The sequence below is a fragment of the Chiloscyllium punctatum genome, chromosome 38 (assembly GCF_047496795.1).
Source record: "Chiloscyllium punctatum isolate Juve2018m chromosome 38, sChiPun1.3, whole genome shotgun sequence".
NCBI lineage: Eukaryota > Metazoa > Chordata > Chondrichthyes > Orectolobiformes > Hemiscylliidae > Chiloscyllium > Chiloscyllium punctatum.
Window position 1 is genome coordinate 28223056 of NC_092776.1, and position 26800 is coordinate 28249855.

The 26800-nt window shown below is 40.0% G+C and overlaps 1 protein-coding gene across 11 annotated transcripts in view; it reads right to left on the minus strand.

Annotated features, from left to right (window-relative positions):
- The window catches only part of LOC140463477 (arginyl-tRNA--protein transferase 1), a 219889-nt gene that overhangs the window by 115163 nt on the left and 77926 nt on the right, over window positions 1–26800 (minus strand). For 8 of the 11 annotated variants that reach the window (XM_072557481.1, XM_072557479.1, XM_072557487.1 and 5 more), the window contains one exon: window positions 20986–21018. The exons of the other annotated variants lie outside the window; for them this stretch is intronic. In XM_072557481.1, the coding sequence (XP_072413582.1) occupies window positions 20986–21018 (33 nt within the window). The remainder of the gene's footprint in view (window positions 1–20985; window positions 21019–26800) is intronic. 11 annotated transcript variants of the gene reach the window in all.

Below are 26800 nucleotides of genomic sequence, written 5' to 3' on the forward strand. Positions count from 1 at the left end.
AGACTAATGAGAGTGAAAACACTGAAGATAAGTAGGTCAGACCAGGACAAAATTGTATAAATTAAACTGGTAGATAATTATATATTAAATGAAGATAGCACTGAAAAACAAACATATTCAGCTCTGAAACAGCCAGCAAGTCCAAATTATGTACTTAAAAATGTATACAGTGTCATGACCTCAAATGTCAGTGTTAACTTTGAAAAATAAGTATGGACTTTCAGTTCACAGCTGAAAGAGTGACATTTAACTTTTTAAGGCTCTTACTGCAACAACCAGATTAAATGCATTGTTGACAAAACATGTTTTGTAGGGAACTTATATTTTAAGCTGCAGAATAGGAATTCCTCCTTTTCTTTTTAATATAACTTTTAAAAAACCTAGCTCCCAGGTATATGTTTCATGACCCTGTAAGCTGTCATTCAACTTGCCAGGACCCAGACCATAGGGATTTTTCACTTCTCAGGGTTCATTTCTGCACGGTGAGCCACAGAGAGATTAAGATACAGTTGTCTTGTTCTATCTTTCTCTTACCCCAATGCCATCAAATGCCATTACACCAGAAAAGTCATCCCCTCTCAAGCCCTTCTCAAATGGCAAAATGTATCATATACACTTTTGTATTCAGGTAGAAATGCTGATAAGCCAGCCTTAAATTATCAAATCTGTTATCTTGGAAGTAAATGGGCAATTTAAAACTTAACTGTTTACAATCTGGCATTATCACTATTTTTTTGGACTCCAGAGGTTTGCAATCTGTCCACTGTTGCCATTGCCTCCAGGTGTAAAGACCTTGCATCTTCTCCCAACAAGAGAGCTGATGGCCGAACGATATTGATTGCTAGACTATTAATCCAGAAACTCTGGGGTGCTTGGTTCAAATCCTGTCAGAGCAGATGCTGGAATTTTAATTGAATAAGAAACATCTGGAATTAAGAACCTACTGATAGCCATAAAACCACTGAAAATTTTCAGAAAAACTCATCTCGCTCACTAATGCTTTTCAGGAAAGGAATTATGCTATTCTCACCTGGTCTGACTGATATGTGGCTCCAGACCCATTGTGCTCTCTGAAACAGCCTACCAAGTCACTCAGTTATAAATGTATCAATCAATACGAAGTCTCAACAGAAAAATGAAATTAGACAGACCAAATGGCATTGAGTTAGATGCCATAAAAGACAACAGCAAAAACAACCCTGTCAACCCTGCGAAGTTTTCTTTACTAATATCTGGGCTAGTGTTAAAATTGAGAGAGCTGTCTTACAGAATAGTCAAGTGGCAGTCATACTCAAGGAACCATTCCTTGCAGTCAGTCAATGTCCTAGACACCATTATCACGATCTCTGGATATGTTCTATCCCACTAACATGTAGACCCAGTAGAGGTGGTTGCACAGTGGTATACAGTCAAAGGGGAGTTTCACTGGGAGTCCACAACATTGACTCCGGACCCAGTGACTTCAGATTAAACAAGGAAATCAATGATCCAGGATAGCGTACTGGGACCAACCATATTCACCTTCCTTCCAACATAAATGTCAGAAATTTGGATGTTCGGCAATGATCGGACAACAGTTCAGCACCACTTGCAAGTCTTCAGACACTGAAGGAGTCTATGTTCAAATGCTAGTTCTCCCTGTATTCCATGAGATTTAACCTTGCTAATCAGTCTCCCATGGGGAATCTTGTCGAACGCCTTACTGAAGTTCATATAGATCACATCTACTGCTCTGCCCTCATCAATCTTCTTTGTTACTTCTTCAAAAATCTCAATCAAGTTTGTGAGACATGATTTCCCACGCACAAAACCATGCTGACGATCCCAAATCAGTCCTTGCCTTTCCAAATGCATGTACATCCTGGCCCTCAGGATTCCCTCCAACAACATTCCCACCACCGAGGTCAGGCTCATAGGTCTATAGTTCCCTGGGTTGTCTTTACCGCCCTTCTTAGACAGTGGCACCACGTTTGCCAACCTCCAGTCTTCCGGCACCTGAACTGTGACTATCGATGATACAAATATCTCAGCAAGAGGCCCAGCAATCACTTCTCTAGCTTCCCACAGAGTTCTCGGGTATACCTGATCAGGTCCTGGGGATTTATCCACTTTTAACCGTTTCAAGACATCCAGCACTTCCTCTTCTGTAATCTGGACATTTTGCAAGATGTCACCATCTATTTCCCTACAGTCTATATCTTCCATATTCTTTTCCACAGTAAATACTGATGCAAAATATTCATTTAGTATCTCCCCCATTTTCTGTGGCTCCACAAAAAGGCCCCTTGCTGATCTTTGAGGGGCCCTATTCTCTCCCTAGTTACCCTTTTGTCCTTAATATATTTGTAAAAACCCTTTGGATTCTTCTTACTTCTATTTGCCAAAGCTATCTCATGTCCCCATTTTGCCCTCCTGATTTCCCTCTTAAGTATACTCCTACGTTCTTTATATTTTTCTAAGGAGTCACTCGATCTATCAAGTCTATACCTGACATATCCTTCCTTTTTTTTCTTAACCAAACCCTCAATTTCTTTTGTCATCCAGCATTCCCTATACCTACCAGCCTTCCCTTTCACCCTGACAGGAATATACTTTCTCTGGATTCTCGTTATCTCATTTATGAAGGCTTCCCATTTTCCAGCCGTCCCTTTACCTGTGAACATCTGCCTCCTATCAGCTTTCGTAAGTTCTTGCCTAATACCGTCAAAATTGACCTTTCTCCAATTTAGGGCTTCAACCTTTAGATCTGGTCTATCCTTTTTCATCACTATTTTAAAATGAATAGAATTATGGTCGCTGGCCCCAAAGTGCTTCACCACTGACATCTCAGTCACCTGCCCTGCCTTATTTCCCAAGAGTAAGTCAAGTTTTGCACCTCTTCTAGTAGGTGCATCCACATACAGAATCAGAAAATTGTCTTGTACACACTTAACAAATTCCTCTCCATCTAAACCTTTAACACTATGGCCGTCCCAGTCTAGGTTTGGAAAGTTAAAATCCCCTACCATAACTACCCTATTATTCTTACAGATAGCTGAGATCTCCTTACAAGTTTGTTTCTCAATTTCCCTCTGACTATTGGGGGGTTTATAATACAATCCCAATAAGGTGATCATCCCGTTTTTATTCCTCAGTTCCACCCAAATAATTTCCCTGCATATATTTCTGGGAATATCATCCTTCAGCACAGCTGTAATGTTACCCCTTATCAAAAATGCCACTCCCCCTCCTCTCTTGCCTCCCTTTCTATCCATCCTGTAGCATTTGTATCCTGGAACATTAAACTGCCAGTCCTGCCCATCCCTGAGACATGTTTCTGTAATTGTTATGATATCCCAGTCCCATGTTCCTAACCATGCCCTGAGTTCATCTGCCTTCCCTGTTAGGCCCCTTGTGTTGAAATAAATGCAGTTTAAATTTATTAGTCCTACCTTGTCCTGCCCTGACTGTTTGACTCACTTCTGTTCTCAGCTGTACCCGTCTCAGGTCGATTTCTTTCCTCACTATCTCCCTGGGTCCCACCACCCCCCCACCCCACCCACCCACCCCCACCCAAGACAAATTCCCAGCTCGGTGAACAGAACCACAACAACGAGCACCCGAGCTACAAATCTTCTCCCAAACTTTGAACATGCTTTCATCTGCTTTATCCTCCTATTACTGCCTTCACAGCTCATAGCACTGCGAGTAATCCAGATATTACTACCCTTGAGGACCTCCTTTTTAAATTTCTGCCTAACTCTCTGTAATCTCCCTTCAGAGTCTCAACCTTTCCCCTTCCAATGTGGACAATGACCTCCTGCTGGCCCCTCTCCCAGACATCCTTGATCCTGGCACCATGGAAACAACACACCATTCTGCTTTTTCTCTGCTGGCCACAGAAACGTCTGTACCTCTGACTCCAGAATCCCCTAACACAATTGATCCCTTGGAAGCCGATGTACCCCTCGTTGCATTAGAGCCAGTCTCAATACCAGAAACTTGGGTGTTCATGCTACGTTCCCCTGAGAATCAATCACCCCCTACATTTTCCAAAACAGCATACCTGTTTGAAATGGGTGTATCCACAAAAGACTCCTGCCCTAGGTGCCGACCGCGCTCTCACCCTTCCTGGAGTTAACCCATCTATGTGACTGTATGAGACTTTCCCCTTTCCTATAACTGCCATCCATCACATACTGTTGCTGTTGCAAATGGTGATGAAATACTCTCCGCTTGCCTAGATGGATGAAGTTCCAACAAGACTCAACAAACATGTTAGCATGGAGGAAAAAGCAGCCTGTATGATTGACATCATATCCACACACCCCATCAATACTCAATATCAGAGATGGGAACTATCTCCAAGATGCAATGCAGAAATTCACAGAAGATCCTGAGATAGTATCATCCAAATTCACAAACACTTCCATCCAGAAGGACAAGGACAGCAGATACATGGAAACACCACCATCTGCAAGTTCCCCTCCAAACCACTCACTATTGTGACTTGGAAATATATTGCCATTCCTTCACTGTCGCTGGGTCAAAATTCTGGAATTCCCTTTCTAAGAGTATTGTGGGTCAACCTAAAACACACAGACTGTAAGAAGGTTCAAGAAGGCAGCTCACCACCACTTTCTGAAGGGCAACTAGGGACGGGCAATAAATGATACACTGGCCAGCCAGCGAGACCCATGTTCCATGAGTGAATATTTTAAAAAGTTAAAGAATCTTCATTTGAATGACCCAATAGTAATTGCTTCCATCAACCTTCTGATAAAAGCCGTTTGCACTTCTTTATTTCCTTCCCCACTGCCCCAATTCATTTGTGGGACGTGGGAGTTCCCAGCAGGGCTTGAATCTTTTGTCCTTAACTAGATGCCCTGACCAGAGTAGTTTGCTAGACAATTTCAGAAGGGCTGGGAAGAGTAAGATGCATTTCTGTGCATTCGGTGTCATATTTAAGCCAAGACAGGCAAGGATGGCAGATTTACTTCTCTGAAGGACACTGGCAAATCAGACAGATTTTCACTAAGACAAGCTTTAATTCCAGATTTATTGATTGAATAGAATTTTCATCTGCTGTTGTGATGGGATTGTGGGCCTCTAAATTACTAGTCCCGTGATGTAACCACTAAAGCTATGCCTTTCCCATTGAGGGAAATAGAAAATAACTCCAAGAACTGAATGCACCACTGAAGCATTAATCCTGTGCTTGAACAATTAGAAGCAAGTTTTTTTGTGAATAAAAAGATTAAAGTTAATCCCAAGGAACAAGAATGAGCAACTAACTGTTATTTTATTTCTAACTTTTAAAAAAAAATATTCTTGGGATGTTGGCATCACTGGCTGGTCTGCATTTGGTGCTTCTGGAACTGGCGAGTTTGCTCAGGATACTTCAGAGGCCAGTTATGAGTCAACCACATTAAGTTTGGAACCAGAAGTAGGCCAGGCCAGCTAAACGGACAGATTTCCTTCCCTCAAAAGACAGTAGTGAATCAGATGGACTTTTATGACCATTGATAGGGTCGCCATTTTTATTTCAGTTATCCTTTCAGATTTAAATTTCACCATCTGCAAATATAAGCCTATGCCTCCACAGCATTAGCCTGCATCTCTGGATTACTAGTCCAGTGGCAATACCATTATGCCACCAACTCCCCAATCTTTAACTTTTAAAATTAATCTGAAAGTCAGTAAAAACAAAAAACTACAATCAGATCTCCATAGAAGAAACCTCACAGCTTGCTAAACTACATAACACCATCTCTGAATTCACAAAAGTACAGGATAATTGAGAAAAAAATTGGACTTTAAACTCCTTCAAACTGTCATTAAAAAACCTATCAAAATATGAGAACATTTCTCATGTTTCAACAAGCGCTGTAACTATTATTTGCAAACTGAAAAGGTTGAAATAAGACCTTTGTAGAATATGGGAAATGAGCACACTTGCACATCTTCATCCAGGATTTTGGCATCCCAAATCAAATCTTCGATATCAAGCGTACAAGCAGTTTTTCCAGTCAATCTCATCATTCAGCTACAAACTAAGAACTGCTGGTTTTGTCACCCATGATTTACAAAACAGCTTGTCTCTAATCCACCTTTGTCATCTGTTATGTATTGACAAGCTTTATTTGCATTTGGCATTCTTAGTATGAAATTAATTTGTTTTGAAACAAATGAACAACTTCCCAACAGGAGATAAAATGGTTATGAACTATCTGTCCCCCAAAATCTTTTCCACACAAATGTATATTACCGTCATTACTGTATCCCATTAAAGAATTAAAAATCAATAGATTTGATTTTTATTGGTACCTTATTTATTTATTCTTTCATGGGATCCACAGCTCACTGGTTAGACTAGCATTTATTGTCAATCACTATCTGCCTTGACAAAATGGTGAAGAGCTGCCTTTGAACCACTGAAGTCAATGGGCAATAGGTACACCCACTACACTGTTGAGAAGGAAGTTCCATGATTCTCAACCAGAAAGAGCGAAGGAATGGTGATATTATTCTAAGTCAGGATTGTAGATAGCTTGAAGGAACTTGCAGATGGTGGTGGTGTCATGCCTCTGCTGCCCTTGTCTTTTTTAGAGGTAGAAGGTGTGGGTTTGAAAGGTGTTATCAAAGAAGCCTTGGTGCATTGCTATATGCCTCTTGTGAATGTGATACACTGTTGCTACTGTGTTGGTGTTGGTGTTGGAGAGTGTGCTGATTAAGCAGATTGTTTTGCTATAATTGGTATTGATCTTCTTGACTTTTGTTGCAACTGCACACATCCACGCAAGTGCAGAGTATCATATTTCCCTCCTGATTTGTGCCATGTGATTGGTGGACAGGCTTTCAGGCATCAGGAGAGTACTTGCTTCAGAACTCCTAACCTCTGACCTGTTCTTGTAGCCACAACTGCAAAAACATATATGAAACTAACCAGAGATTTTATCGTTTGAAGCAAGAAAGGGCTCTGCTTCCAGTATGCTCCTCCAAAAAGATTAGATTAGATTACTTACAGTGTGGAAACAGACCCTTCGGCCCAACAAGTCCATACCGACCCGCTGAAGCGCAACCGACCCAGACCCATTCCCCTACATTTACCCCTTCACCTAACACTACAGGCAACTTAACATGGCCAATTCACCTAGCCTGCACATTTTTTTTGGATTGTGGGAGGAAACCGGAGCACCCAGAGGAAACCCACGCAGACACAGGAAGAATGTGCAAACTCCACACAGAGAGTCGTCCGAGGCTGGAAATGAACCCAGGTCTCTGGCGCTATGAGGCAGCATGCTAACACTGTGCCACCGTGTCGCCCTTAGTTTAATTTTTTTTTTGAGTTGATTAATAAGACATATTTCACTTTCATATATAGTTGCAGTATTTGCTTAATTGAAGAACATTATTTATTCTTCCCTCCTCTATCTCAAGTCATTTGCATAGCAACATTACAAGTTCTTCCCTCCACCAGTCTTATCTTCAATGCCCAACATCTTGATCAAGGGTTTAAATGTCTGAATTCAAAGTACTCAAACATTCCTCTCTATGATGATGCAATTATTAAATTTCATTTGTAAAGTGAAAATGAGCTTGTTCCAAACAATCACATTTTTCAATTTAAATAAAGATTATGAACCAACAGCTGAAGACATTGTAATCAGCAATCAATAAGTAGTGAACAACAGCCTTTCTTTTTAAATTGAGTCAGTAAAATAGCTGTGATATATTTCTTTATGGTCAAAAATGACATGCAACAAAATAACTTTACATCAATACAACCACCTTTTCCAAGCATGTAAATTTTGAAATTAGTTTAAACTTCCCAAATTTCATTTGAACCGTTAAACACAATGTCATTGAACTCAAAAACGAGTCTCCACCTCTTAACAAACCTCTGCATTACATAAGTAAGCAGATGACTCTACTTTTGCTTCACTCAGAATCAACACCAGTCATAAATAGGTTGATACACTTCCCAGTTAATTTGGGGTGATTCAGGAGTGGAATTCCTCCTGATACCAAGAGTTTAAATTTCAATCCAGATTGAAATTTCCACTTGATTTTTCTCCAGGACACCACATTTGGTCATAGTCATGTCCAGAAGTGAGCAAAGGCAAGGTTTCACCCTTCGGGACTCTTCAACACCCCAACTAACAGAGAAAAACTGAAAGGAAAATACATTGAGAAGCGTAAATATAAATCCTAACTCTGTGTCTGGTTATCTGACTCACCCACAAGTGTTTTTAAATTTCGGAACTTTTCGGATCCTGGACCAGATCGCCAAATGTGTGTCACAATCTGGCTAGGGCCTAGTATTTTATTGAAATTAGTCAAATGGAGAGATCCAGGGGACTAAGGTAGAGAATAACGCGACACAATTCTATAGTTTTGACCAAACTTTATCATACAGAAAATCAGAAGTGATTTATTATAGATTTTATGTACAACTTATTTCTAATACCCTGAATTAAGACGTGGTAAATATGGGTAATAGACTAGTGATCAAACACGTCACATAAACAAGTAAAACATCATGGGCAATTCCATGGATTTCTGAGTAATTACTCCAAATATTAACAACATGATGGGCTATAAAATCTCATTAAACTTCACAAGGAACCATAACTCTTCATTTTTGCCAACCTATCCTTCTCAAGGTCATCAAAAGCTACACCAATTCTAGTTGATCATCCTCCTTTCTGGGTTTATGACCCCTGGAATTACCTGTTATCCCTGAGCTGTGAACTTGTTCAGTTGTATCAAATAAGTATTGCTTGAGAGCTGTTCAGCTCCCCCCTCTTAGCTGTACTGAACTGTGACTGGCACATGGTTTCTTATGAGCTCCCAGAGTTCCCTGCATCCTCCTGATAAAGTTATTCAATAGTTTGAGAACTTCTGAGCCCTCACTACACAAAATCTGATTAGTCCAGCTGCCTTTTGCAGCATAGTTAATAGCAGCACTATTTTAAAAGTCTCCATCCTCACTAACTGTAATCTTTGAACTCCTCTTCACTGGTCCCCAAACAGTCCTGAGTAATTGATCAAAAACCCTGCAATAAGCCTCTGTTTCCCTGAACAGAACTGAATGGTGCCTCCCAAGTCAGTGATCGGTTGCTGAATTGCTCGGTCCAAAAATATGGGTACGAAGATTACAAATAGGAGATATTGTGTGTAATATCTATTTTCATGTTCACCTGTAAGCAGCTTCATCATTATTCAGTACTATTGGGTGTGAGGGAAAATACCTTAAGATATCAACAGGAGCTGAAAGAAATGAAAGTAATACTTACTGTCGAAATCTTCTCCACAGCACACCAACTAGGACAATGATCTCATGAGTCAATTAATAAAGGAAGTCACAAGAAATATATATACAGAATAAATGGAACAAAATACTTGAAATGATCCCCAATATGAAGTGTGTCTTACATAACTTCTTGTTATTAAAGGCATATCTAAATGGTGCCATACAAAATTTCAACTTAAAAATGCCAATAAAAAACATCTTTAAAAATCTACCCTGGCATACCCCCAGCAGGAAAGCTTCCATGAACATTAATAAACCCACACACAGAATTTGGTAAATATAAACCTGCAGCCTGCATTGATGAGGTGATAAAAGCCCATTTCCCATAAATTATAATGAGTTCTATTAGCCTTCAACTGTAGCAACCTAAAAAGGTTTCCATTTTACTGCAGAAAGTAATAACTCTTCAGATGGTTTCATTGAAATAACGTGCACTATCATATTTCTAATACAAATATTCAGTTCTTTTGCTGTCTGATCTACTGCGTATATCCAAAGTTTTCTTTTTTTATTTCAGATTGCTGGTACCCACAGTATTTTACTTGCCTGTAAGCTCCACTTCAACTCGTCACGATTTCAAAAATTCACCTTCAGTATTCTTGGTAAATAGTCTAGAAAAATGAAGAGGCTCCAATCCAGAAAGATACTCATCCGTAAGGGATTTAAACTGAATTAGTCTTCTAAATGTATCACTGAAGCCATTCATTCAAGAAATCAACCATCAACGGCAATATCCAGCAGAACCTAAAAGTTCAACTCTTCATGACACAAGTATTAAAAACATTACTTTATAAGTGATGGCCATGCAAGCCCTCTATAGAATAGATCATTAAGAAGTTCAGAGATGTGCAATGGAAAGCAAGAGTATTCTGGCCAAAATAAATCTTACAAAATCGAAACCCCAAAATATGGTGGGCAAGTATTGTAGCTTTGGCATAATCTGCTAATGATCACAAGGCAGCATGGATAACAGCCACACAGAAAATCAGGGTGCTGTTCTCACCTTGGAAAGTACAAGATTAGGAGAACAGGAGCCAGAAAATGGCAAAACTGGAGCAAATAGTAAAACATGAGCCATAATGAAAAGCATTTCATAAAGTGAACCTCAGAAGCCTGCTACTTTACAGCAATGTGGAGGGACAGTGGAGGAGAAACAGTGTTTGACATTAAACCATATACATGTCTGTTCATTTAAATGTATAAAGAAGCCAATAGAGGGAAAAAGGGCATTCTTTCCAACTTGTCCCAGTCAACACCACAATTAGTTACTTCTGCATTCAAAATCAAGAAATTAAACACAGAGGTGTGAATCACTCCAAGAAACCATCCTAATCCAGTCAGATGCAGATTGATTGGATTTGAGTGCCAAATATATGATCGTGTATTCAACCCATGTAACTAAAGACACACACACTAAGCAAGAACTGATATATTATAATTCTTAGAATTTAGAATTAGACAAATTTTTGGGTGATCACTTGTAATCCCCAAATTCTTTTCTCTCATTATTTAGCCACAAATGTTGGTTTCCCAGCAGCTAGGAACACGAGCAGGCAGGTATGCAGAAAAAGCTGCAGATCAACATTCCAACTGATCTCAGAAAGGAATCAATGGGAATACAACCTCATAATGGTCAAAATACAACATTTGACAGGTTCTAATTCTATTTAGCAAGGGTTGGACATTTTAAGCTTCAACTGTCGATTTGGAAGGATATCAATGTAACTGATTCTCACCATCTCTTCTGGCAGTCCTTCCGCATTGAAAACCTTCTTCCACTTCAAGGGGCTGAGATGATTGTATCTTATGCTTTGCATTTACAGACTCCGTTTCATGTCAGGCACATGATGTTTGAAAGAATCAGAAGTTCATCTCTATCTCCTGAGTCTTGGCTTCCTCGTTGCATGCACTTAAAGTTTGTGTTGTGTGTCTCTTGCCTTCCTAAATTAACCTATTTATTTGAGTCAGTCATAAGGCAAGAACTCCGAAGAGTCAGAGCTGAAAATGTGTTGCTGGAAAAGCACAGGACACACTTTCCTCATTCCTGAAGAAGGGCTTATGCCCGAAACGTCGATTCTCCTGTTCCTTGGATGCTGCCTGACCTGCTGCGCTTTTCCAGCAACACATTTTCAGCTCTGATCTCCAGCATCTGCAGTCCTCACATTCTCTCTGAAGAGTCAGCAAAGATGTTTGTTCTTTTCATGGATGCTTTGATGAGATCCCCAAAACATTTCCATTGTCTACTTGGAAGTTTTCTAGTGCAACCAAGTTCTGAGTAGAACTACTTCGGGAGTCTGGTATAAGGCATATGAAAGATACATCCCAGTTAGCCAAGCTGCTATTGAGTAATTAGCGCCTCAATGTGGGTACTTTGGCTTTAGACAGAACGTCGTGTTGGGACTTCCTTTCCAAATCTACCACAGTTGGAGGATCATTCAAAGGCACCTCTGATGATTCTACTCCAGTGCTCCAAGGTGCCAGCTGGAAGCTGTCATGGTCTCTGAATAAGAGTGTAGGGAATATTACTGCCGAGAAAACAAAGACCTTATTCTTGGTATGAAATCCTGCTCTCAAATATCCTTTTCCTTTGTCAGTCAAAGGCTGAGATGACAACTTGCAGGCAATAATGAATTTTATCGTCTACAATGATGGAAAATGGTTCACATTTGTCAGGTTCTTCCCATTGAACTTAATTGTCTAGAAATGAGGGGTTTTGCTGTGCGAATTGGTTGGAATAGGTTCACAGTTTCCCAAGTGTTTAGCAAAAGTCCCATTCTCTCAAATGTTTCAAAGATCCGATTCCTCAGAATGTGTTAGAAGCAATGTCCAATGACTTGCAATCTTGTCTTAACTGGGAACCCCTTATTTTTAAAATGGTGACCCCCCCCCCACCCAGTTCTAGATTCTCCAAGAAGAATAAATAAACCTTTCCACATTCACCCTGTCAAGCCTTCTCAAGATCTTGAACATTTAAACCAAGTTATCACTTACTACATTATTGGCGATACAAGTGTTGCTTGTCCAACCATAAGTCTTTTCTTTACCAACCATTCCAGTCTATAGTTCTAGCAAAGACAGGCATGGATTTGGGATATCAAAACAAATGAAAGCTCTGTGTATTAGGGCAATATACTCGCAAAGAGGGAAAAATAATAGCATAATCAAGATTTCTCTTGATGGGTGTGGGAGAAGAAAAGGGAAAGCAAATCACCTCTCTTTTTCAAATTATTTCTTCTAAAACATACCAATTCCCAAAGATATGTAGTCCAAGACAAAATACAATCTCCCACTGCTGTCCTGTTTTCAAAGCAAACATGATTAAGGTAAATGCTTTTGAAACTCCCACCAGTAATTAAAAGGTAAGAGTACTTGAAATTACTAATTACATCAAAATATACAAGCAATTCAGGAGCGTTTTTTGGAAATAGCACAAATGAGTTGGATTGCATCATGAAAAGGCTAAAGTCAAATGACTCTAAAGAAAAGTTACTGTCAAAGTGAAGAACATTCAAGAACTCCTGATCATATCAGGCATGAAAAAACTTGAGACAGAGAAGGACAACAGCAACACAAACTGAGTAACATTTCAATGAGCACATCCCTTGTTTAATTGGACAAAATGTGGCTTAGAGCCAAACGGGGACACAAGAACAATTCACTTGAATAATGACCAAAGAAGCAAGTCCTTAATGTGGGTCTTAAAAGAGATTGGGCAGGAGACAAAGTGGCTGAGGGATGGAATTTCAGGGGTTAGAGCCTTGTCACCAAAGGTAGACTCAAGGAATTAGCAAATGGACTGAGGCTGGAGTTCACATTGGCTGCAAGGTTGGAGGTGGTTATATAACACAAAGGGATTTGAATGATGAGAACTTTTAAAAACAAAACAGGTTTTTGGGCAATATAAGTCAGCAAGCACAAGCTAATAGATGAATGGAACTTAGTCTAAGTTAAAATATGAGCAGTAACATTTTGGATGAACAATTTATTAAGGATAGAAGAAGGAGGTTGTCTATTTTTAGTGCTCTTTTAGACAAGTCAAGAAGTAATTAAAGCATGGCAGCAGATAGGCTGAGGTGGAGGCAGACATAATAATCCTTGGAAGTAGGTGGTCTGAGTGACAAGAAAGAATATGGGAGTCAGTTTAGCAAGGTTGTGAATAATCTAGTTTAGTTTCATACAGTGGTGGGGCAGGTGTGGAAATCAATTTCTAAAGAATTGTGCTTGTGGCAAAAGGCAAAGACAATGATTTTGCTTTTCCTAAATTTTGCTTGATGTCAGATAAGCAAAGTAAAATTATAGGCAGTAGAGGAATTGAAAGAGTTGGTGATAGAAAGTTAAACTGAGTATTGTTAGCAAGCATTCAGAACTTGAATTAATTTGAGAACAGCGTGTAGATGAGAATGAAGGGTTGGTTGAATGTATATCTTTGAGAACTCCAGGGGTCATAGTGCAGTGGCAAAAAGAGAAACCATTGCAAGAAATTCTGAATATTGAGTGGATAGATTAAAAAAACTACGAAACAACTGTGAAAGGTAGTGATGACAATCACAGCTCATGACTTTTTAAAAATGGAAATGGGAGAAAGTTACCCAAAAATATGATTTATGATTGCATGCTTTTGACAGAAAATGTTTTAAACATTTTTGTGACAATAAGTTACTATTCTACTAAAATATTTCCACTGGCACTGGAAATGGCGTATTATATATTTGATTTATTTACCTGACATCCAGATTTTCCTGTCTCCCCCTGGTGATGTTAATTCCTTCTTCAGATGGCATTCAGCATTTCGCTTGAATGTAAAGGACACCACAATCAAATCTGCCCTCAAATCAATCCACAAACAGGTTGCTGGATAAAAGCAGGAGAGCTTGGTGCACATCATCATCTTTGAATGTTTCTTCCTTCAACATATGTTCCTTCCACCCTAAACATATTAAAACAGCCATCCCCTATGGACAAGCCCTACGCATACACAGGATCTGTTCAGATGAGGAGGAATGTGACGGACACCTGAAGGTGCTCAAGGATGCCCTCATAAGAACAGGGTACAGTACTCAACTCATTGATCACCAGTGCCACAATGAGAAACTATAATGACCACCTTGGGAGACAGATACAGGTTGCAACCAATATGATACCCTTCATTGCCCAGTACCTCCCAGGGCCCGAGAAACTGTGCCATTTTCTTAGCAGCCTGCAACACATTATTGATGAAGATGAGCATCTCACCAAGACCTTCCTTATGCCTCCACTTCTTGCCTTTAAACAACCACCAAACCTTAAACAGATCATTGTTCACAGCAAACTGACCAGCCTTCAGGACATCATCAACCGCAACTCCATACAACCCTGTCACGACAACCACTAGAAGACGTGTCAGTGTTGATATGGATACCACCATTTTACGTGCGAACACAACCCACCATGTACACAGCAGGTACTCATGAGACTTGGCCAACGTTATCTATCTCATATGCTGCAGGCAAGGATACCCTGAGGCATGGTACATTGATGAGACCCAGCAGACGCTATGACAATGGATGAATGGACACTGCACAACAATCACTAGGCATGGGTGTTCCCACCCAGTTGGGGAACACTTCAGCCATCAGGGACATTCGGCCTCGGACCTTCGGGTGACCATCCTCCAAGGTGGACTTCGGTACAGGCAACAACGCAAAGTGACCGAGCAGATGCTTATAGCCAAGTTCGATACCCATGAGAATGGCCTCAAGTGGGACCTTGGGTTCATGTCATACTACAGCTGACCCCATTGCACAAACTCTCACACAAACACACACACACATTCTCTTACATACTTACACTCACGCAGACCCTCTCTCACATACGCACATATACCCATCACACCCCAAGCATGCACCCCCTCATAGAATTATACCCCATCACACCCACTTCACCAAGCTTGCACACACATAAACACACACTCTCACACGCGTATACACACACACACACAAAGTGTATGGGGTGAATTTATATTTGCATATACATCCCATTTTGCTCAAAAAATACATAACCTACAGGCAGTCAATCCATGTAATATCGTGTAAATTTCACATTAGAAATAGAACCACACTGACTCAAGATTGGGATATAGACAGGCTTTAACCTCACACCTTTAATGCATTGTCTGAGCTAAGATAGCACCTTTTGTTATAGAACTTTAAGTTATCTTGAGAATGTGACTTTAAAGTTGTCCTGGGATTTACATTATAAAGAAACGAAACTAACAAACACATTTTAAAAGAATTAACAGCAGTCTAGGTTTGTTCAATATATCATTTCAGCTGCATGACACTGTGATCTTTTGCTATAAATTCTGTTTCTTATGACCCTGCTTCACAATCACCTGATGAAGAAGAAATGATTTGAAAGCTTCAAATAAACCTGGTGGACTATAAACTTGGTGTTGTGTGATTTTTAACTTGGTCGATCCCAGTCCAACAGTAGCTCCTCCAAATCATGCAATGAATGATTGCCTTGCCAGCAACATTCATGTGTCATGAATCAAAAGGAAATTTTTAAAAAAATGATTATTTATCACAATTTTATAAAATTCCTATCTGAATTCTGCTTTTAGAATTCTTAAATCATACCTCATGTGTCTTTTTAAACTAAAATTTGTTTGCATGTTAATGACCAGATTATCAACAGGATCATTTAATTGCTGCACCTGAATAATTCAAGGACTATTTTATTTCATATTACAGATTCTCACTTTTGGTTATGAAATGTCATTTTCCAAATGTCCAATTTTCTGAGAGTGCTGCAATTTAGTAGCATGGGAATTACAGTCAGCTCAACGTTCCAGAGTTTAGATGTTTTAGGTGTGATAGAGAGAGGGATGTATAGGTCAATCTGCTATAATTCGCTGTAACCTAATTGGTGAATTGGGAACACTGTTTCTAAAGCATGAAGTTTTAAAGCGCGTATCGGCTAGAACACGATTCTGGCCCCATTAGTTTAAATGGTGCTGCTATTATGTGATTTTCTTATAACACAGAATTGCACAAGAACGGAACTATCGTGTTATAGCAGAACCCAGTGCCAAAGTATTGGGGGAGTTGCAAGACTGATTAAAAGGAGAATGTCACAGCTGGACTAAGTAAGCACATCTTGGAGGGCTCATCTTGTGAGCCAATATGGAAGCACTTAGGAATAAAAATAGCAATCACTATAGGCCTCTAAATAGCCAGTAGGAATTAGAGGAACAGAAATGTAAGCAGGCCATGGCAAGATGTAACAACAGGGTTGTGGCAGATGATGATTTTCATTCCCCCAGTATTCACTAGGACTCCCTCATGCCAGCAGCTTAGATGGGGCAGACGTTTTTGGGTACATCTGGTGAGGATCATTGAAACAATATGTTGATAGTCCAACTAGGGAGGGACCAAATTAAACATTGTATTAGGAAATGAGTCTGGTCCGGTAATTGAAGTTTCAATGGGGGAGCATTTTGGGAACAATAATCATAATATTTTAAATTTTAAGATACTTATGGAAAAGGATAAGACTGGTCCTCAGATAAAAGTGCTAATTACAACAGTATTAAGCAGGAACGGGAAAATTGGACTGGGGGTAGCTGTTTGAAGGTAAATCCACATCTGACATGTAGGAGTCTTTTAAAAGCCAGTTGATGAGTTCAAGACCAGCATGCTCCTGTGAGGATGCAAGAGAAGGATGGTAAAATTCAGTAATTCTGGATGATAATAGATGTTCTAAGTTTAGTTAAAAAGAGAAAGGATGCATATGTAAGAGTTAGAAAACAGAAATCAAACAAGGTCCTTGGAGTATAAAGGAAGTAGGAAAGAAAGTTAAAAAAAGGAAGGCTAGAAGGAGCCATAAATTAGGAATAAGAAGAATCCCAAGGAATTTTATACACATTTTAGGAGCAAAGGGTAACTAGAGCAGGGGTAGGTCCACTCAAGGACAAAGGAGAGAATGTGTGTGTGTGTGTGTAGCTAGAAGAAGTGGGCCAGAAGAAGTCTTTAATAAGTACTTCACATTGGTATTCAGCAAGGACAAAGACATGAATGGTGTTAAGTTTAGAGGGTGGTTTGTTGATACTCTTGACGAGTTGATATTGAGGAGGAGATGGAGTTGGGTGTCTTGAAAAACACTAAGGTAGATAAGTCCTCAGGGACTGATGGCTTCTAGCACAGGAGGCAAGGGAAGAGATTGCTGAGGCCTTGGCAGAGATCTTGCATCCTCTTTGTCCACAGACAAAGTCCCAAGGACTGGAGAATAGCTAATGTTGTTCCTTTGTTCAAGAAGCACAACAGGGATAATCCAGGAAATTATAGATAGGCCAGTCTTATGTCAGTGGCAGGGAAATTATTGGAGAAGGTTCTTAGGGACAGGATTTAATTGCATTTGGAGAAAAATGGACTCATTCGGGATAGTAAAAATGGCTTTATGCAAGGGAGAACTTGTTTCAAAAATGAGCTTTTTTTGACAAAGTGACAAAGATGGCGGAGGAGGATAGAGCAATGGGCGTTGCCTACATGGACTTTACTAAAGCATTTGACAAGGGCCCTCATGGGAGATTGGTCCAGAAGACCAAATTGTATGGAATCCATAGTGATGGCAAGTTGAATACAAAATTGGCTTGGCCATAGAGAGTAATGTGGAGGGGTGTACCTGACTGGAGGTCAGTGACCATTCTGAGTATAAAAGTTGGCCAGTCATGCAACTGCATAAGCCTTTGGTCAGGTCATATTTGAAGTACTGTGCACATTTCTGCTCACCACACAATAGGAATTATGTGGAGGCTTTGGAGAGAGTGCAGAAGAGGTTTACCAGGATGTTGCTTGGAGTGGAGTGGAGTGGATAAACTTAGATGGTTTTCTCTAGCGCATCAGAGACTGAGGGAGCGACCTGAGAAGTATATGAAATTATGAGGGGTATGGATAGGTCGGATACTCTGAGTCCCCTTCCAGGGTGGAAATGTCAAATGTTAAGGGGCATAGGTATAAAGTGAGAGGGGGAAAGTTTAAAGGAAATGTGCAAGGAAAGTTTTTTTTTAAATACACAGATTGGTAAGTGCCTGGAATACACTGCCAAGGAAAGTGGTAGAAGCAGATACAAATTGCAAAGTCTGAGGCACTTAGACACATGATCAGGCAGAGAATGGAGAGATATGAAGCAGGTGCAGGCTGATGGGATTAGTTTAGAATAACATCATGGTTGGCACAGGACATGGTGGTCTAAAAGGGCTTTCACTGTGCTGTACTGTTCTATGTTCTACAGTTAATATGAACATTAAAGCTTTACCATACTGTGGTCATGACAGCATTTCTTTCTTGGGCAGTCTCTAAGGATTGAAGATGATTTTCTTCCATGCTGGTGTTGTGTGTTCTGATGTGGCTCAAATCATTCACTGCTGCATTTGCGCACTCTGCTCCAGTGGATCAGATGGCATTTGAAGTAGGTGATGTAGGAGGCTCAGGCTTTCATACATTCCTTCCACTGTTTGTGCCTGATAAACATCTGGGCCTAAGAAAAATGCTCAAAGTGATTGGTACCTTTGCAGCTTCATCTTCTCTAGTTTGAGCAGTCTTGAGCTAGATATTCTCACAGGTTAGTGGGAATATTGAAATTTATCAGGAACACTTTCAAGGAGTAGTGAAGTGTTTCCTTTGCTACTGACAGCTTGTCAAGACAAAGTCCAATGCAGAGAGCTTGATTTGGACGTCTTTAGTCAGGGATGCAAACAATGTGATCCACTCAAGACAGCTGGCTGAGTGTAACCAGTGCCTCAACACTAGGGATGCTAGCCTGAGAATGAAGCACTAAATTTGCTTGGATTTGCAGGATTTTGAAAAGATATCACTGGTGATATTTATCGAAGGAGTTGAGGTGTCTGCTGTAAGAGCAGCCCATCTAATATAATTGTTTAATAGAATTTTTTTTTCAAATTTGAAACATAACTGTCATAATCAAGTTCATGCAGAATCATTAATAGAACCATCCTGAAAGTCATGCACCTCCACAAAAGGGAGGCACATTGGGGGAAGCTATTACAAGGCGTAGTCAAAACTAATAAAACTCAAAACATACAAGACAATTTAAATTCTGAACTTGAGACCGGGCGCTGGATTGCTTACAATACCAACATTTCTCTAGTGCACAGTTTCAAAGCTATTAAAAAATTGTTCTGAGCTTAGTGCATTTTTGTCATGATTTGCACAGTAAAAGGAAATATAAATGGTTGAAGCTTGAATGTTCACAAAATATCAAAACATTTCCATTGGATTTCTTCACTGGGACAAAGCTTGATATTCAAACAGACTAATCAAGGCATAAAACCAAACAAGAGTACCAGCTGTATAGAATTCAGTTGGGGCATGTTTGGAATATTGTGTATAGTTCTGGTCGCTATGCAACCAGAAGGATGTGGAGGCTTATACAGCTAGTACAAAAATGGTTTACCAGGATGTTGCCTGGTTTGGAAAGTGTCAGTATGAGGAGAGATTGGACAAACTTGTTTTGTTTTCACTTGAAAGTCAAAGGCTGAGGGGTGAATTGATAGAAGTTTACAAAATTATGAGGGGTATGGATAGAATGGATGGTCAGAGTCTTTTTTTAAAGAGTGGAAATGTCAATTACTAGGGAACATTGGCTTAAGGTAAGTTTAAAGGTGATGGGAGAGGCAAGTTTTTTAAAAAAAAACACAGAGGGTGGTGAGTGCCTGGAATGTGCCGTCAGAGTAGTGGCTGAAGCAGATACCACAGGAACAGAGAGAGATATAGAATAGCGAGGCAAAAGGCTTTTAGTTTTAGTCAGCGCATCTTGGTGGGTCAAAGGGCCTGTTCCTGTACTGTACTGTTCTTAGTTCTTAATTAATAAAAAGCCAAAAAGCACACAACACCAGGTTATAATCCTATAGGTTTATCTGAAACCACAAGCTTTTAGAGTGCTGCTCCTTTTATTTTGTCCACCCAAGTCCAAGACTGGCACCTCCACATCTTAATTAGGAAAGCTAGGGTGAAAGAAAGTAACAGAGGCTGAGAGAGAGTTAATGAAAAATAGATTGAGAAAGAGATAGAGAAATAGAAAAGGAAAGAAGACATAGGATAAGTTAAAGATATTGGAGTTTTCAAACTCTGACAAGTCACTGGTTATCTTTTTAATCTGATGTTAATAGTGTTCACTAGGAGTAAAGATATGTTCTCATATTGATGCGGAACGTTATCTACTACAGCAGTATCATCAAGCTGACATCTTTTATATTGTTGTCACCTCAAGGGTGAGAAATGGATCATGTTGAGAGAGGACAAAAAACTGGATGATGCCAAAAATGCAGCCATACATGTCAAGATTAAAAGCTATATCAAGGGGCACGATCTCACACAGAATCAACATTAAAATTCTCAAAGAACAGATATTGATTCAGCTTTGTATTATACAGTATTGCAATAACATTGATATAACCTTCCAGGCTAATTTGTCTACCTTAAGGTTTTGATCCACATGCCAATCCTGCTACATGACCAGCAACTCACAAATTAAGAGGTCAATAATAAAACATCTTTATACCTTGAACCAGTGTATTAAAATTAGATTTGAGTGTTCAAAACAGATGATTTTATGTGTTTGGCTTTGGTCCTGTATCTCATATTCCAGCAAAGAATATAAAAACATACCAGTGAATGCAATGTTGGACTTACCTGAAGTGGAGAATCACAAAGGAATCTTGTATACTGCATTTATTAAATCGCCATCAGTAGAATAGGGAACAAAAGAAAAGGAAATGTTAGTTCTTAAAGAATGAAGTTGCACTTAGTTCCGATCATTGAACTATTGTTACTTCTAACAATTCTATTCAACTCTAACAGGCATAATTTAATTCCCATTTTTTATAATTTATGGCAAAATCAAACACATTGTTAAAAGAAGCACAGCTGTGTATTATGATGAATATTATGCTAAAAATCTGAGTTTATATTTTACACTGGTTATTAACAATTCACATTAATGGCTCAATTACGCAGGATTCCACTTCCTTCCTCACCAAAGCACTACAGCCCCATCCCCATGGCCACCCCTCAAAAACAAAATTTCATACACTAGTTTTACAAGAGCAACATAACAGAATAATTAGTTTGTGAAGAAGATGTAACATTCCATTGCAAGACAATTAACACAGTAAGATCATGTCTTCAACCACACTTTAAAACAAATATTTGCTTAAGAAATAATATTCCTCATTAAAAACTAATAATCTAAATCGAACACAATCTGTTTTGACAAGCAATGAAGCATAGAACCAGAAAGGATTACTTTTTTAAAAGAACAGTGAGACATTATAACCATAAAACTGATTAAAGGAGTCAGTAGATTTTATAAAAGCACAGCAAAGTTAAATGCTATATTATTGATATTTTTAACTTTACTCTTGGGCCTATATCAATGTGTTACATCTATGAGAGATAAAAGAAACTGAGGAAACATTCATTTCGGTTGGGTGTCTTTATTTCATGAACATTTGGTGGTGGCTACAAAAGTCATTCAAGGCAGATTCTGCCTCGAGCACAGCACATGAAGCAGAGTAATATTGCAACCTCTTGCTTTCAGCACTACTGCCTGTTGCCAAGCTACTGGTCATTATAGTAATGTATGCAGCCCAGAGAAGATACCACTACTTCCTCCTTCTGACAGCTAGTAACTCCAAAGTGTGATAGTCAACATCTCAGGTCTTCAAGTCATACTCAGCACTATGTATGAAATGTAATCAAAAAATGTGGTGCTGGAAAATCCGGTCAGGCAACATTTAAGAAGCAGCAGAGACTATGTTTCAAACATAAGCTCATCATTAGGAATGAGGGGGTCGCCCAAGGGGGCTGAGAGATAACTGGGAAAGGGTGCTGCTGGTGGAGGGAGGGGGATAAAGATAGTTGGGAATGTGATAGGTAGATGATGTGGGGAGGTGATGGTGATAGCTCAGAAAGGAGGGTGGAGCAGATCGTTGGGAAGGAAGATGTACAGGTCGGACAGTTCAAGAGGGTGGTGCTGAGTTGGAAGGTTGGATCTAGGATAAGGTGTGGGAGGGGAATGGGGAAACTGGTGAAATTGACATTGACCTCATGTGGTCATCCTTCGCCTCGGGACCCTCCAACCACACAGGGTCAATGTCGAATTCATCAGTTTCTTCAGCCCTCCCATCTCCATCTCAATGATCTGCTTCAGCCTCCTTTCTGAGCTATCACCATCATCATCCATTGCCATCTAACTATTGCATTCCCAGCTACTTTTCCCCCAGCCCACCCCTCTCCCATTTATGTCTCAACCCCATTAGGCCACCCCCTCATTCAAGGGCTTCTGCTCGAAATGTCACCTCCCCTGCTTCTTGGATGCTGCCTGACCACTGTGCTTTTCCAGCACCATACTTTTTGACTCAAATCTCCAGCATCTGCAGTCCTCATTTTCTCCTTGTATGAAATGGAGCTTTTGTTGGTCATCTGGCTTCAGCCATCTTACCATGCAGAAAATGTGAGCAAGCCTGTTCAACCAAAGCACTGTCTGATTAGTTTTAAAACCCTCCAAACTTCTTCCTTTGTGAGGATTGCCACATTTGTGATTTTGTCCTGTTAGCGTGTACCCATAAGTGTGTATATTACCCATAGAGATCCAGGAAGTCATATTGTAGGAGCGTTGGCCTTTGACCTTATCTAACAAGTTTGAGATTATTGACCTCTGTGTGAATGAGAGCAGGGCTGAATGAAGGATGAGCAAACTGACCACAGCACTATGGCCCAGAAAGCCATTGCAAAGGGGCGAGGAAACAAATGTACTCTAAGATCATACAATCAGGGGAAGAGATACTGTTTTCTGTGGCCAGGAAAAAAAAAGAGTGCCTAGTGCCCGGGTTCAGGATACCTCATCTGGGTTGCAAAGGAATTTGGAATGGGAGGGGAAAGACCTCGTTGTCATGTCCATGTAGGTACCAAATATTGGCAGAAAGAGGAGAAAGGTTCTGGAGGGAATGAGAGCAGCTAGGGGCTAAATTTAAATTCCTAATGGAGGGCTTAACCCCAAAACATTAACTCCCCTGCTGCGCTTTTCCATTGCCACAGTTTTCAATCCTGATCTACAGCATTTGCAGTCCTCACTTTCTCTCAGTTGCTAAATTGAAAAGCAGAGCCAAAAAAGGTAATAACCTCTAGATTATTACTTTAGCCAATAGCAAATTGGCACAGGGACTACAAAATTAACGAGGTAAATGGATGGCACAAACAATGATGTGGGAGAAATGGTCTGAATTCATGGGACATTGGCACCAGTACTGGGAAAGGAGGGTGGTGCTCTTATGGGAGGGGCTCCACCTGAATCATACTGGGACCAGAGTCCAGGTGAATTGCACAGATAGGGCTTTAAACTAAATAGTGGGGGAGAGGGTTCAGTTGCATGAAAAATTATGGAAAAAGTTAAAAAGGGAAAGGACTCAGATTATTGAAGTTTCTAGAACAAGTAATAGGACAGAGAGAATGTGGAAAGAGGCAGGAATCAAACTTCAGGCACAGCAGAGAAGGGTAAAATGGGTACTAAAACGTCTGCAGCATATGAAACAAGGTAAATGAGCTAGTCACAGATTCACATTAGCAGGTACGACATTGTGGTTGTTACAGAGATGTGGCTGCAAGGGGATCAGAGCTGAGAAATAAATATCTAAGGATACACGTCCTGTTGAACGATCGGCAGATGGGCAGAGAGCTGGGTGCCTGGTTAGTAAGAAATGAAATTAAATCTATAGCAAGAATTGATATAAAGTTGGAAGACAAAGAACCTTTATGGGTAGAGCTGAGGAACAGCAAGGAAAAAAGACCCTTGTGGAAGTTATGTACAGGCCCCCTAGTAGTAGTCAGGATGTGGGAAAGAAAATAAATCACGACATAGAGAAGGCAACACTGAGAACAATCACATGGAACTTCAATGTGCAGGCGGACTGGGAAGATTATGTTGGTAGCAGATCTCAAGAAAAGGAATTTGTGAAATGTCTCCAAGATTATTTTATTTGGAGGAGCTTGTGGTACAGCCTATTAGACAACAGGCAATTCAAGACTTGATTAGGGAGCTTAAGGTAAAGGAACAGCTAGGGGGAAGTGACCATAGCACGAGAGAATTCATCCTGCAGTTTGAAAAGGAGAAGCTGTAATCAGATGTCACAGTATTACAGTTGCAAAAAGGTAACTACAAAGACATAAGGCAGGAGCTGGTCAGAGTTGATTGGAAGGGGAGCCTGCCAGGCAAGATGGTACAGCAGCAACTGCAGAGGTTTCTGGGGATAATTGCTGGGGACACAGCAGAAATAAAACCCAAGAAGAAAGAAACACACTAAGGGGAGGAAGAAATAACAAAGCAAAGGGGACAGGGCAACCATGGCTGACAAGAGAAGTCAGGGATAGTGCAAAAGCAAAAGAGAAAGCATACAAATGTGGTGAAGATGAGTGGAAAGCCAATGGATTAGGAAGCCATTAAAAACGAACATAGAACAACTAAAAACACAATAAGGGGGGTGGGGGTGAAGATGAAATATGAGAATGATCTAGCTAATAGTTTAAAAGAAGATGGCAAGAATCTTTTTTAGATTTATGATAGTTAAGAGTGAGGCAACTTTGGACATTAGAATGGTGGAAAATGAGGCTGGAGAAGCAATCACAAGTAACAAAGAAATGGTAGAGAAAGTCAATAGGTATTTTGCATTTGTCTTCACAGTGGAAGATACCAATAGCATAACAAAACTTCAAGAGAATCAGAGGGCACAGATGAGAATAGTGGCCATCACTAAGGAGACATTTTGGGCTCCGTATCGAAGGATGGATATGCTGGTGTTCAAGGGGATCCAGAGGCAGTTTAGAAGAATGATGCAGGAATGAAGGACTTAGCATATGACGAGTGGCTGAGGACTGTGGATATGTACTCAAAGTCTAAAAGGATGAGGGGGGCTCTCATTGAAATATACTGAATACTGAGAGGCCTGGATAGCATCGACATGAAATGTTTCCACCAGCAGGAGAGACTATGACCAGAGGGCACAGCCTCAGACTGAAAGGATGACCTTTTGGAACTGAGATAAGGACAAACTTCTTTGGCGACAGGATGTGAATCTGTGGAACTCATTGCTGCAGAAGGCTACAAAGGCCAAGTCATTGAATGTATTTAAGACTGAGATAGCTAGTTTCTTGATTAGTAAGGGGATTATGGTTTACAGTGGGAAGGCAAGACAGTGAACTTGAGAAACATATCAGCAATAATTGAATAATGAAGCAAACTCGAAAGGGCCAAATTACCTTATGCTCTTCCTATATCTTATAGTTTTAGGAGTTTAAAACAAAATTGAGAAAATATACCCTGTTGCAATACGGTGGCACAGTGGTTAGCACTGCTGCCTCACAGCGCCAGAGACCCGGGTTCAGTTCCCACCTCGGGTGACTGTGTGCAGTTTGCACATTCTCACCGTGTCTGCGTGGGTTTCCTCAGAGTGCTCCGGTTTCCTTCCACAATCCAAAGATGTGCAGGTTAGGTGAATTGGCCATGCTAAATTGCCCATAGTGTTAGGTGAAGGGGTAAATGTAAGGGAATGGGTCTTGGTGGGTTGCACTTCGGCGGGTCGGTGTGGACTTGTTGGGCCGAAGGGCCTGTTTCCACACTGTAAGTAATCTAATCTAATATTTGGTATGTATCACTGATACTAGTGGTGAAGTCAAATGACTTGCTTATACAGTAAACAGGAGAAATTACATTTAAAAACTACAATACTGGACTAATTTTAGACAGAAACGGCAAGATTGATGTACTATGCAGACATGACTACATCCAAGTGGACACAGAATCAAGAGAATAATATTGTAGCCCTAAATCCAACTTTTATTAGTACATACTAAGGTTTGCACCAGTACTGAAACCTTACAGATTTCTGCCCAATTATTCCATCATCTAAAGATATGACTTGAGTCCAGAATCAGGTTTTTTTTTTAAAAGAAAAGGGTACAGGGTGAGAAACGGCTTCACTTACTCAAACAAAAATAACCCTCCACTTGTCTGAAAACACATCTTTTCAACAGCATCTGCTTAAACAATGGCCTTGAATATCCACATTTCCATCAACTCCCTAACCTTTCACAAACAAACGTTGGTTTCAATTGAGGGAAGCAGCAATACATTTCTTTAAATGACTGTGGCACTTCCTTACACTTCTGTTTTCTGAAGAATGAACAAAATCTTTTTTTTCAGTGTACCAAACCTATAAACTGAAAAAGTTCTCGAAATGTGTGACACGATACATAATCTGTGAGACGACACTGCAAAATTACAACAATGGGCAATCTAAATTTCTCAAACTAAAAAAAAAGTGCCTGCCATGATTTATGGAAGTATCAGAAATTTTAATTCTCACTTAATGTTGTGTATAACAGTTCACGAAAGAGTCTTCTATTTAACCCTTTTAATATGGACAGTACATTTTGTTTAACACTTCAGCCATTG